The sequence below is a fragment of the Theobroma cacao genome, chromosome 1, assembly GCF_053813885.1.
Source record: "Theobroma cacao isolate CCN51 chromosome 1, ASM5381388v1, whole genome shotgun sequence".
In the NCBI taxonomy this organism is placed as follows: Eukaryota; Viridiplantae; Streptophyta; class Magnoliopsida; order Malvales; family Malvaceae; genus Theobroma; species Theobroma cacao.
The window spans coordinates 37,850,071-37,862,988 of NC_142639.1; the positions used below are offsets into that span (position 1 = coordinate 37,850,071).

The 12,918-nt window shown below is 37.9% G+C and overlaps 4 protein-coding genes across 5 annotated transcripts; 2 read left to right on the top strand and 2 right to left on the bottom strand.

Moving 5' to 3' along the window:
• The first annotated feature begins 450 nt into the window (after positions 1-450).
• Positions 451-1,596, top strand: LOC18613774 (short-chain dehydrogenase reductase 3b-like). Its single transcript, XM_018120212.2, has 2 exons — positions 451-556; positions 717-1,596. The coding sequence occupies exons 1-2, from the start codon at positions 543-545 to the stop codon at positions 1,495-1,497; spliced, it is 795 nt and encodes a 264-aa protein (XP_017975701.2). The 5' UTR covers positions 451-542; the 3' UTR covers positions 1,498-1,596.
• A 1,624-nt stretch (positions 1,597-3,220) lies between these two features.
• Positions 3,221-7,829, top strand: LOC18613775 (protein rolling protein). Of its 2 annotated transcripts, none has more exons than XM_007051171.3 (8): positions 3,221-3,713; positions 5,046-5,079; positions 5,322-5,558; positions 5,889-5,978; positions 6,829-6,894; positions 7,173-7,264; positions 7,357-7,404; positions 7,495-7,829. In XM_007051171.3, exons 1-8 carry the CDS (start codon positions 3,373-3,375, stop codon positions 7,616-7,618), a joined length of 1,032 nt encoding a protein of 343 aa, XP_007051233.3. In that variant the 5' UTR covers positions 3,221-3,372; the 3' UTR covers positions 7,619-7,829. The 2 variants fall into 2 exon arrangements, with proteins under 2 accessions (XP_007051233.3, XP_017969830.2); XM_018114341.2 differs by lacking the exon at positions 3,221-3,713 and adding an exon at positions 4,355-4,769.
• A 1,405-nt stretch (positions 7,830-9,234) lies between these two features.
• Positions 9,235-9,985, bottom strand: LOC18613776 (ubiquitin-ribosomal protein eS31 fusion protein-like). The gene has a single exon (XM_018121307.2). It carries the CDS (start codon positions 9,886-9,888, stop codon positions 9,418-9,420), a length of 471 nt encoding a protein of 156 aa, XP_017976796.1. The 5' UTR covers positions 9,889-9,985; the 3' UTR covers positions 9,235-9,417.
• Positions 9,986-10,526: 541 nt separating this feature from the next.
• On the bottom strand, positions 10,527-11,982 carry LOC18613777 (peroxidase 5-like). The gene is made up of 2 exons (XM_088803121.1): positions 11,591-11,982; positions 10,527-11,489 (listed from the first exon to the last, which is right to left on the bottom strand). Exons 1-2 carry the CDS (start codon positions 11,825-11,827, stop codon positions 10,710-10,712), a joined length of 1,017 nt encoding a protein of 338 aa, XP_088659247.1. The 5' UTR covers positions 11,828-11,982; the 3' UTR covers positions 10,527-10,709.
• Positions 11,983-12,918: the final 936 nt, after the last annotated feature.

Genomic DNA, 12,918 nt, shown 5'->3' on the forward strand with positions numbered 1-12,918 from the left:
ATATGGCGTGTAACAACCTAACCATGACATGTCACATATTTTTGTTCATGACGTGTAACAACCTAACCATAGCGTGTCACATGTTTTTGTACATGGCATGTAACAACCTAACCATGCCATATCACATGTTTTTGTACATGGCGTGTAACAACTTAACCATGACGTGTCACATATTTTTATACATGACATGTAATAACTTAACTATGACGTGTAACATGTTTTTGTATATGACGTGTAAACATCATGACGTATAATTTTATTAAGGATAATTTTGTCCAACTTGATTAAAAAAAATTAAAATTATAAAAAAAATTATTTTTAAAAACATAAGAGTTATTTTTTAAAATGCACTGGTATGTTAATCTTTATCATGCACAAACAATCAATAGGACCTTACAGTTAGTACAAAAGCATAATCCTGACCTGATCGACTTCCGCAGTCTGGTAAATCTTATAAATAGGCAAGATCACGAGGTCAGATAAACATCAGATCCGAGGGTCTTATTTAAAAGTTTGAGCAGGCTCACAAAGAGACTTCTCAAATGTCTAAGCCAAGGTAAGTTTATTTTTGTTTAATTCTTTGTTAGATCTGCCTGTGTGAATTGACATTCTTTCTCCTGGTATTGCATCTCAAAAAATTCCCAACTCTTAATTGTCTTCTCCAATGCTGCAAACACATTTATAGATTAACATTTCTTATGTATGAGATTTTCTAGGTTGGAAGGTAAGGTAGCACTTATCACAGGTGCAGCCAGTGGGATTGGTGAAGAGACGGTGAGATTATTTGCAGAACATGGGGCTTTTGTTGTTATTGCTGATGTCCAGGATGATCTGGGGAATCAAGTTGCTGCATCATTAGGCCTAGACAAGGTTAGTTACCACCACTGCGATGTAAGAGATGAGAAGCAGGTTGAGGAAACGGTGAGTTACACGGTGGAGAAATTTGGAAAGCTGGACATTTTGTTCAGCAATGCTGGTATCCTCGGCCCGCTAACTGGAATCTTAGAACTTGACATGGATGGCTTTGACAACACCATAGCCACAAATGTTCGAGGTGTCGCTGCCACGATCAAGCATGCTGCTCGTACAATGGTGGCAAGAAATATCCGTGGATCCATCATATGCACTGCAAGTGTATCATCTTCCCTAGGAGGGACCGGTCCGCATGGTTATACTACATCAAAACATGCCATAGTAGGCCTTGTCCGAGCAACTTGCAGCGAGCTAGGGGCTTATGGGATCAGAGTCAATTGCGTTTCTCCATATGGAGTTGCTACACCTCTTGCTTGTAATAGTTACAATTGGAAACCAAGTGAAGTGGAGGCCAATAGTTGTTCAGTGAGCAACTTGAAAGGTATTGTGTTGAAGGCTAGGCACATTGCAGAGGCTGTATTGTTTCTTGCTTCTGATGAATCCACTTACATCAGCGGGCAAAACTTGGCAGTTGATGGAGGTTTTACAGTGGTTAATCACAGTTTTTCAGCACTTACAAATTAATGGTTGTCATAGTATCGAAGCCAATATTTGAAATAGATTGGCATTTAAGTCTGCTTCTCTGTGAACTTTTATAAGCAAAGCTTCCTTTTGCGAGTCAAACCCTGTTACCAGCACATTCCATGTGCATTTTCCTTATAATCAGCAATGTTATATTTTTCTATTTTTAACTTGTCAAATCCATCAGTCTTGTCTGCCAATGTCTCAACTCTCAAGCTTTCTCCACTCTTCCCGTGTTTCATTTTCTGATTTTCAGCCCTGTATTTCGTGGTAAAGGACAATATGCATCAAAAGAACAAATATACACTCTTTCTATACTCGAATACTTGCTTTTTTTTTTTCCCCTTTCCACTCAAAAATATTCGAGAATATGAAACACCAAGAAAATTCTGACGTTTGAATCTTCCCTCATCACTGAATCTTTTGACTAGTAAAAGTCAAAAATCCTTACTGAAATGTGGGAGGAGTCATAGTGCATATTAAGGCTTGCTGTTAACTATCTCGCAGCTTTGGCTGCGATATTAAGACAATAACCAACAATTTAATTAGTGCCAGAAAGGATAACAGAAACTTGAAGCTGAAGCCAAGAAGACTAGCACATGAATTCGGTGACAGCTCTTCATGTGGTGAAATACCAGAAGAGAAAAACTCTTAATTGGTTTCCGGCCAGTGCTTTCCTTTATGCTGCTCAAACGATCGCAAGCTCCTATTCTTCTGCCACTGTGCATTTATTGACCAATAAAAAAGGCCACACCATAATGTTATAATTTCTCTCTATACATCTACCATTAAAAAGTAATTTAAGGATCCACGATATGGCTTTCGAAGTTTTTCTGTCTTTATTGTTTTGCTTTTCCTGTATTTTCTTTTCTTCTGTTTATTTCCCAAACTTTATTTAACTTTCCTGGTGGTAATAATGGTTTGCAAGGAGGAAGATGCTTTTGCACAGAAAGTCTACAAGTAACAACTTCTAAAATTGCTTCTGAATTAAGTTTATATTAAACATAATTAAATCTATAGTCTATAAGGAGGCATGCTAGTTCATGCTAAGATTAGCAGCAGAAGTTTAATCCAAATTTTCAACCAAATCATGCTTAAAATACTAAATAGGCATCCAAGTACAGTGTAACAATCAGACACACATGCTTTGTTAATAAAAATATTATACTCAACTTAAAAAAATACTATGCATTATTAGCACGAGAAGATAGCACATTCGCCGGAGAAATAAATATACATATACATATATGTTAAGTCAGTTTTCTCCTTCAGGAATTTTTTGAGTTTTGGTCTAGCTAATGCCAGTAGAATCAACTGATCAGGCTTCACTTCAATGGATTTTACTGGTATAATTTTCTTCAAAGATGGAACTTCCCTGAGATGTATATAATTATAGGCAAAAATGCCTAGCCTTTGTTCGCTCAAATCTAAGAGACTATAATCGGATAAAATTGGCGGGTACCAAAAAAATTTGATCATCAGAAAGAAACAGACGGACCATGTCAGGTTTCTTGAGCAAACTAGAATTTTCAACGAAAATCGTCCGAACCCTATTTGGGATTTTCCTTTAACTTTTATATATATATATTTACCGACCAGATTCCCCTTGCTGTCAAATTGAACTATTCTTTTTTTTTCTTTGAAAAAATAATAAAAAAGGCTTCACCGTAAACGTGATTCAAAAGACTCAAACCAAACAGTCAAAACTACCATTCGTGTATCCAGTTCAACAGCCAAATCTCTACTCAACAAAACAAAGTTCTAGTCTTCGAGATCTTACACCAATGATGATCATTAGACGCCCTTCTCCCCTGAAACTTTGACATCAATCGCCTTGCATTGCAAAAGGGCAAGATTCCAGCAGCCTTAGTCCAAACCATGGCCCTTGTAGTATATTGGTATGATTTCATTTGTTTTGGCATTGTGGTGGCGGCCTTCATTGGGTCCTTATGGGTGCTATGGAGAAAGGAAGCTGCGTCTAGATGCGAGGACAACAGCGTATACGAGAGTCTGTTAGCGGCCCGACCGGATGCTGATGGGTTCGTTCGTGCCACACCAAGGGCTCATGTTGGCTCCAACCAGCTATGGACCAGTTGTTGGAAAGGGGTGCACCCAGGATGGCTAGTGTTGACTCGTTTTGTTTCACTTGCAGTCATGGCCGGATTCTTGTCGTGGGACATAGTCGAATGGGATGCAACCATCTTCGTTTACTACACTGAGTAAGTTTCTTCATGTTTGATTCCACACATTTGTGTATCTTTCCCTTTGTATTTCTATGCATATTTAGCCATTTCAGTCATCAATATTAGTGAATTTCATTTGAGGTAATTGATTAGATCACAAGGAAACATTTTAAAATTATAGCTTATTATGGGAAGGGAGTTTCTTGCCATAGATTGAATAACAAGCATTCACATAAAACATTACTGGTTACCATATAGGGTGGGACCATTTGGTGAGCAACTAATAGTCTTGTGATCACTTGAGAAAATAATAATGAGAATTCTTTTTCTTTTTATTATTATTTTTTGTTCACCATATAAAACCCAAATTGTTTAAATTTAGTTATCTTTGGAGAAGAAATTGGACTACCGAGTAGGTAATTGGGTGATACCTGTAATCACTAGTAAGAAATTCAATTTTCAACGATAAAGAACAATGAGAAAAGTTGACAACCATGCCAAAAGGCCCAAAACCCAATGCTACATTTCCATTTCTTAGGGTCCAATCCCATGGGCCAGAAAGTCGGAAACAAATGAACATGAGCGTGGGTTGACTCCTTAAAACATTCAACAATGCCCACCCCAGCTAAATTCGGAGCCTGCCCAAGTCAACTTCCATAACTACCTTTTTACCTTTGACCGCCAACAAAGCAACCATTCTTCCCCGAGAGAGGAAAAACTGGGAAAACTCTGATCAACAAACTCCATTTCTTTTTCTCATATTCCTAACTTTCACCCAAGACCCAATTCTTTACTTCCCTTAATCCAGTGAGAAATGTCTAATTCGGACGATGAAGGTCTCGGGTACTGGTTTAGATGGCAAGTTCCAGTGTGTGCATTTATCATCGTAGCCCCATCTGTTTTAGCTTCATATGTCATCAAGAAAGTTAAAACAGACCCATTATTCTTCGATGATTTTTGGAAGCCACAGTGGAGAAAGCTCAACCCCTGCTGGCTTCTATGTTATAGAGCTTTTGCTTTTGTATGCTTGGGTCGGATACTGTATGAGATTGTTGCCTTGGATGGAGCTTTTGCTTTCTATTTCTACACTCAGTAAGATTATATCCAATCCCTCTCTCATGTTTTTGTTTTTCATACTTCTTAGTTTTTACTTACTATACTTGGCATTTGCTAATAAGATTGAAGGAAAAGAAAAATAAATAATCACGTGCTGTCATATTGTTGGATTAATGTTCTAGATATTTTCCTTCATTCTATGTTGAACTTTTTTGTTATAATTTTTCCACCTTTCATGATGTTAAATCCTTTTGTCTTTAGTAGAGAAATGAGTGTTTCTGATACCTAATCTATGATGCAACAACTCTGCAGGTGGACATTTGCATTGGTTTTGGTCTATTTTGCGGTATGTAACGAATTTAAATCCCATTTCTACCGTTATCTTCTCCTAGTAGTAATATTCTTTTATTGTAGCTTCTCTCTCTCTTTTTTTCTTTTTTTTAAAACGCAAGCTCTGTTTCATGTATGAACAGATACATATAACGTGATTTCAATAATACAAAATTACATACCTTTTTCTCTGTTGATTAAACTACATTCTTTTTGTTGAAGTAGCCCCTCTTTAAGATATGCCCTTTCTCTGTGTAGCTGGGGACTGTCATATCTGCTTATGGATGTTGGGTGTGCTTAAGTACCCCTCTTCCTGAAAATGGTGCAAGGGATGAATTTCTGAAAAGAGATTTCGAAGAGGGTACGACTGCAAACTCTGTAAATTATCAGGAAAAAGATGTCAGGGATAAAATCAAGTTGCAGAGTCACTATGCTCAGGAGGAGTTTCAACAAAGGGCAGGGTTTTGGGGATATCTTATGCAAACTATATATCAGGTCAGTCATGAAGATATCCAACTTTTCTGTCCATCCTAAAAGCTTATTATAGCTCAAGTTCTCCCATCTCTCACGTGCAATGCGTCATTCAGGTCCAGCTAACACTTCAATGAGTTGTGTTTTAATATGATGTTTATCCCTTTCATTTTTACAAAATGATTACCAAAAACTTCGAAGCAACACTGATCAAAGACAGAATATCACAGCTATATTAAGTGTTCTGAGCATCATGCCTTAACGCCAATGGCTTGAGCCTCGAGACCATTAATACTGGACTATTGTCTTTCTTTCCTTGCAGACAACTGATTCCTTACTCTCGCTTCATTGCAGACTTGTGGAGGTGCTGTCATCCTGACAGACATCGTATTTTGGTGTATTATTGTTCCATTTTTATCAAACTCACACCTTGGACTGAACATGGTGAGATTTACTTCATATAAACTGTCTATGCTACATTTATGGAAAAGTCTTAATTTGATGGAAAGGTTATTGGCATCTGCTTTGTTTATTCAGTTCCTGCTAAGCTTGTTGAAAGATGAATTTTGACTGGCCTTTAGTCAAAAATGCTTCATGCATCTTCCATAATAGTATCATTAGAGTTGACTGCACTTACACAAGAGAGCTTGACAAAGTTTATGTCTCAGTTGTGTTCAGTTATCTATACTATGAATCTTGTACAATGTTTTATTGACTACTATTCTCCTGTCCCCTTCTTAAAGTTCTTCAAATAAATTTTCCTGCGGAATCATTGAATTAAATGTCACAAAGGACAGTTACATGGTAGAAACTAAACTGTTTCATACTACTTTTCTGCTACCTGAAAATGCTTGTTGAGTGTTGTGTTTCCTTACAGACTGCTGCTCAATGCTATGTGATTGGTACCATCATGCATATTCTGCATGTTTTTCTTTCTCTCCTGCAAATTTTTTTTTCTAATAACCTTCCCTTGTTTCCCTTTTGGTTTATATATGAAACATCATCACCACAAATTTTTAATGACTGCAATTGGATTCAACCAGTGGTTCATATGGCAACATGATTAAAATTATGTTAGAATGCTTTCTTTCCAGTTACCACCTCTCCTTACTCATTCACAGACTTGTGGAAAAAACTATCAATCGATAAGTAAGAATTATGCTTGCCACTAAGTTTTATTTGCAAGCCTCTAAGCACTACTGGCTTATATGATGTTATAAATCATGCTGGAATCCTAGAATGGATGGTGAATTACCAGAATGTTCACTGATTCTTGTTTATTTCTTTCTGACAGTTAATGGGCTGCATGCACACTTTGAACGCTGTTTTTCTTATATTAGATACCGTTCTCAATAGCCTTGTAAGTATTGCAGCACTAAGGGAAATCCTTTTCTTAAAAGCTGTTCATTTCTACAGTAAATTCATATAAATTCTACTTGTTTCTCATAACACAATTAGTGCTCAGCCACAATGTTGGATATCTTTAAATGAGTCAAGAGAGGGGAGTTAGAAGACGAAAAAAGGGAGAAAAAATGAAAGAAAAATGAAGGAAGAGGGAACATAGATAATTTATGGATTTCCTTTATGAGTTACTGCTTCCACGGGTTAATATTAATTAGGTCTCATCCTTTGTGTCAGCCATTTCCTTGGTTCCGGCTTGCATATTTTGTTCAGTGGAGCTGTTTGTATGTTGTTTTCCAGTGGGTCCTTCATGCCTGCGGTTTTACATGGTAAGCATAGATCTTTTCTCGATTCTGCACTGCCTTCTTGTCTCTCTAAGTTCTGGTTAAACAACTAGTAACATCTGCTCGTACTAAACTAGGTGGCCATATCCTTTCCTCGAGCTTGATACCCCATGGGCTCCTTTATGGTAAGCGGCTAACACAGTTTATATCCCATCCCCGTTTTCGACTGTAAATCACTTAATATAAGAATATGATGGATGCAATGCATTGTACAGGTACTTTGCCCTGGCTGTGGTTCACATCCCCTGCTATGGGATATATGCACTGATTGTAAAAGCCAAAAATTCGATTCTCCCAAGATTGTTCCCTCATGCTTTTGTGAGGTCGTACTCGTACTAGTTTCTTTCTTTATTTATTTCAAATCCACTGCTTTTGGATGTGGTAATCTGTTTTGATTGTATGCTTGTGTATATGAAGACGGGGGTTTTGCTTCCATTCCCTCCACAGATTGTGGTTTATACACCTTTTGTTACATAATTTTAACACTTGGACAAGTACTGCAGCATTCCTACCAAAATCAAATTATATACCCCTTATTTTTTTGGGCTTATTTGATATGTTTAGTATATTACTTTATTTTTTACAAGGGTTCTATTATCTGTTTGCATCTAGCAAATGGTAGGGAAGTTAAAATCTATGGATAATGATAATTTAACACAGTAAGTATGCAGAGTAAGGAAATCATTTTTCTTCATTGGATGTCGAAGGATGCAAAGCAAACTTTCTGCAATTAGCAACAAACAATCGTGAAGGGCATAGGCCGCCATATTCAGTGTATAACTCGATTTCTAATTCCTTGCTTTACTTAAATTGTGATGATAAGAGACAATGAGACATCATCTCACCAAAAAGGCTAGTTTGGGCCACTTAAAACTGTCAAGAGAAGCCCATTGAAGCTTATTGAACCATGGAGGAGGCCTCCCACAACTAGGGCAGGATAAAACAAAGCATATATAATCTGATTCTCATGTGCTTAAAGCCTTAAACTCAATTCAATCGACAGTGGATTCCATTCCACTTCCACCTCTGTGAAACTCTTGAGGTGGATAGAAAGCCAATTACGGAAAGAGGAAAACTTCAACACCACCCATTTTCCCAACCGGTTTCACTCTCGTGCTCCCCATAATTAACAGACAAGGACCAATAGAACACTCTGCAACAATTTCATAAAACACCATCAAAAAATTGCAGATTCATGCACATGAAGGATACCTTATAACATGTATAAGACAGGTGATACCTTCTATCATTCCATAACCTCAACAAGCATCTCTGGAAGGTTTCAAAATAGTTCTAAGTGGAGATATTTTGTTTTCCTTGGAACAGTAATGCAGAATTTACCACCGCATCAACCAGTATGTAATGAGAAGTATCTTCAATATATAGACAACTAAAAGAGTGAAAACAGATTCTACAATGGAATGCCGGGTTTTCTAGATGATTTAGATCAAAATTATGAAATGAAGAACACAACCATAACTCCAGTAATGTTTTATATAGCTTTAAGTGATTGGTTAAAAATAACCCCTTTTCTGTCACTTCATTTTTATCAGACAAGACTCGAGTCACTCAACCCTCTCCATAATAAAAAAACCCCTTTCCAATGCTCAGAGATCCACTCTGCTCTATTGTACAAAGGAACTAAATCCATATTTTATGCCAGGCATATAAAGCAAACAACAGTCTGGGTCCCAAAAAAGAACTTCAATCAACAATTTGTTTAACAGAAGAATTCTAATCCAATAATAACACTTACAGTGGTTAAACATTCAAAGGTAGGAAATATTAATATAACCTTGAATAAAGATTCAAATGGTCCATGGCTTTTTGAAGTTTCATATTTCAAGCATACATCTATTCACCAGAGCACAAACAACCATTCATAAAGGTAGAAACATGAATAAAAGAACCACATCAGTCATCCACCAGACATAAATAAGTAGAAAACCGCATAATTTGTTTCAAACAGCTAAATTAATGATCCAAAACTCCAAAATCATATCGAAAGTATTGTAACATAATAAACAATAACACAAAAATAAAAAGTCCAACGATTATTGAAAATAAAAATCCTAAAACTCATACTTAAAAACTATAGATCCATTTTTATCACGAGCCGAACAGAAGTCGAACCCTACTCAATCCCCACCGGCCTTCTGGTAAACGTAAGTGAGCCCACACTTACCGCAATAGTGCCTATCAAAATGGTTAGCCATGAACGTTCCGGCCCCACACTCCGCATTAGGGCACTCTTTCCTCAACCTCTGAACCTTCCCGGATTCATCCACCTTGTAAAACTGGAGGACCGCGAGCTTGACCTTCTTCTTCTTGTGCTTGATTTTCTTGGGCTTGGTGTAGGTCTTCTTCTTCCTCTTCTTGGCGCCACCCCTGAGACGGAGGACGAGGTGAAGGGTGGATTCCTTCTGAATATTGTAGTCGGCTAAGGTGCGGCCGTCTTCGAGCTGCTTGCCGGCGAAGATGAGACGTTGCTGATCCGGTGGGATTCCTTCCTTGTCCTGGATCTTGGCTTTGACATTGTCGATGGTGTCAGAGGATTCGACCTCTAGGGTTATGGTCTTCCCCGTTAGGGTTTTGACGAAGATCTGCATCTTTGCGTTGGCTGAAGATGCAGAGAAAGTAGACGAGGGGGTTTCGGCTAGGGCTTCAAAATGGGAGATGAATGAGGGTTTTCATATGGAGAAAAAAGGGTGGGATTAGGGTTTTGTGGGAGTGGGGGCAGGGATTGAAAGTACCTAAATTGCCCATGGTATCTTGGCTTCGGGCTTTAGATTACCATTTGGGCCGGAGATATATGGGAGCCCAAGCCTAATGTAAATATTTTCTTTTTTCAATTTTATTTTTTAATGACTAAAAGCAGTTCGAATATACTAACAGAAATAATAATTTTTGTGAACGAAAAATGTTTTCTATATTTATATATTATTATTAATTTTATTATTTTTGTTTTAGTTTTTAACTTGTCATAAGCCAAACAAAACTAAATTTGCACCTTTTTCTTAACTTTGGTGTTGATTGATGAAATTAGATAAAGAGCAAATTCAACTGTCTATGATGAAACTATAATTATAATTCGCTTGTGTACATATATATGTTGCAACCTTGTACCACCAAAAATAAAACTACAACTGCTTTACGATAGATGTTAACATGATATACATAAAAAGTAAATAGAGAAATCTGATATAGTACCATGCAGAAACTGTGACATTAGGAACGCGAATAAATATATAAACAACGATCATTGATTCCATTGAAAGAGTTTATGAGAGAAATGATTTACCCATCCCTTGGAATGTTTCATAAGTAATTGAAACAACACAAAACATTTTCGAGTATGAAAGACTTAAGAAAGGAGTATGGGAAACAAAAATGAAACCAAACAAGACGGGGAAAATAATTTCGGCTAAGATCAGTTCGCCACGCAGCAAATTCTCCTGATTTCACCTTGTGCCCCTGTGAGAACATCAAGGGATCCCAGGTGCACCATTGCCTTGGCAAACTTTTTAGCCCACAGTGCACTGTCCCTCTTATTGTTCAACACCATTCTTGAGGTCAAAGAGCTGTCCATCAGCGTCTGGTCGGATGTCAGTAAACCACGACGACGCCTCAGTTCACTGTAGTACTTGTTGTCCAGGCGATTGGGCGTCACCATGTCAAGTGCAACTGTCGTTGGATCTCTACCAGCCCCAGCAGTCGGTGGGGGTGGGCATTTTGTTTTCAGAAAAGCTGCGTAGTTAGGATCCAGAGAAGGATCTTGAGCATGAGTGGCATTGAAAGAGTAGAGGCGGTTAGAGAATGAAGAGCAATGTGAGACACCAATGGAATGTGCCCCTGATAAAGTCACCATCTCATCGACCGACATTCCTTTTCTTGTGAACCTTTGAGAATTTTGTTCTGCGTTGAAAGAAGGAGAGGGAAGATTTTGTGTCACTTCATCACTGATAGAGACACGGCCATCTCGGCGTCCAGCTGGAATGGCGTAGTAAATTCCTCCAGTTTTGTAGGTGCTGTCACGGGCAGCGAATGCAAGAATGTCTGCACATGACACGGTTCCTGGACATAGTGCCTCGATTTGGGCTTTGGCTTCATCAATAACCTCGAAACCTCGTAAACTTGGATTGTTAGCGGGATGGTCCATCTCTGCTAGGTTTCCAGGTGTGGATTTTGGAAGAACGGAAGCATCACAACCCTGAATTACACACAAAAGGAGTTGCATTCAGTTAGAGGAGGAAGAAATATTATCCAAAAAGACAGTATAACTTACTAGAGATTGTTGAAAAATGAGCATACCCTCACAAAGCAGTCATGGAAATACATTCTGATGAGTCCAGCAGCTATGCCAGGATTACGCGACACAGCTTCATTTACAGCTTTTCTCACAATTGTCTCAGCAGATGGACAGCTTCCTTTATAGAAGCCCACCTTCAAAGATGCTGCTGATGCAGAAGCCTTTGTGGAGAACAGTGAACAGAAAAACATGAAAGAGACCAGGGCAATAATGCCAAACTTTGTGCACAAAAAACTCATTGTACCAGATATATAGTAGAAGAAATAGTAGTACTTATCAATGAAAAAGTTGCTTGGAAGCAAATTAGAAGAAGCTTAAGGCAGAGAATCAGGTGAACGATCCTGGTAGCTTTATGCAAGTTAACAGTTATATGAAAGTGGAGATGGAAGAACAAGCTGATCCAGTGAGAGTATTTATAGGAGGAGATGTAAGTAAAGAAGGTAGAGTTGGTATAACTTTTGGAACCCCAAAGCGTGTGTGGCTGTAAGCTTGAGAGCGTGGCTTCAAGCTGAAGTTTTCTTATTTTGATCAATTCTAACCCGGCACCAGCATCTTTCATAGAACGTTTAGCAGCAACGGTCTCTCATCTCTTTTTCTTGACCCCTTCCAGGCATTAATACTATATATTATTTGAGGTTCAGTTCCCTTGGACTTTGTACAAAAACAACGACTCTGAGTGGAGAGGAAGAATGTTTCCCTGAGAAAGTTTCAAATTTCAACCTTACATAAATGGCAGCAGATGAGGATAACCCCACAATACCGAGTTGGGTCCTTGTCCTCAATAAATCAACATCATATTCAAGTCTGAACAAGTCCTAGTTTCTACTTCAATTGCAACATGCAAGTGAAGGTAGTTTTGGTTTTCCTTCTTGCTGTTTTTGAGCTGTAAATCCTTGATAATGAAATGGATGGCCTGGATTCGTCTGCCGCACTGGCATATACTAGTAATGTTTATTTTACTTGTCTGGCAATTAAAATAGCTGCATGTATATCTGTTTTGTTTGTTCTATGAATGCCAAATGGCAACCCAGGGTAGTGGCTGAATTTTTATTTTTATTTTTTTGACAATTTTGAAACCTGTTTTTCTGGAGAATGTTGAATTTGCAGCCAACACCATTTGTTTGATCACAAATGTGAATTTCCTACTTTACTTTAGCGCTAGAAGGAACCGCGGATCATGGCTGTAGGCAGGCTGCAACTTAAGATTTTTAAGGTTAAGTTCATGGAATTTTATTTCAAATGATCAGATTAAAATTAAATTTAAAAATAAAAACCGATAAATTGAAAAACCTTGTTATGTAAACCAAGTATACAAATTTGAGTATATTTT

Coding starts and splice junctions, on each gene's coding strand:
- LOC18613775 (XM_007051171.3), top strand. CDS start 3,373: ATGGCCCTTGTAGTATATTGGTATGATTTCATTTGTTTTGGCATTGTG. Junction 3,714..5,045: donor ATCTTCGTTTACTACACTGA/GTAAGTTTCTTC, acceptor ACAACTCTGCAG/GTGGACATTTGCATTGGTTT. Junction 5,080..5,321: donor TGGTTTTGGTCTATTTTGCG/GTATGTAACGAA, acceptor TTCTCTGTGTAG/CTGGGGACTGTCATATCTGC.
- LOC18613776 (XM_018121307.2), bottom strand. CDS start 9,888: ATGCAGATCTTCGTCAAAACCCTAACGGGGAAGACCATAACCCTAGAG.
- LOC18613777 (XM_088803121.1), bottom strand. CDS start 11,827: ATGAGTTTTTTGTGCACAAAGTTTGGCATTATTGCCCTGGTCTCTTTC. Junction 11,490..11,590: donor TCCATGACTGCTTTGTGAGG/GTATGCTCATTT, acceptor TGTGTAATTCAG/GGTTGTGATGCTTCCGTTCT.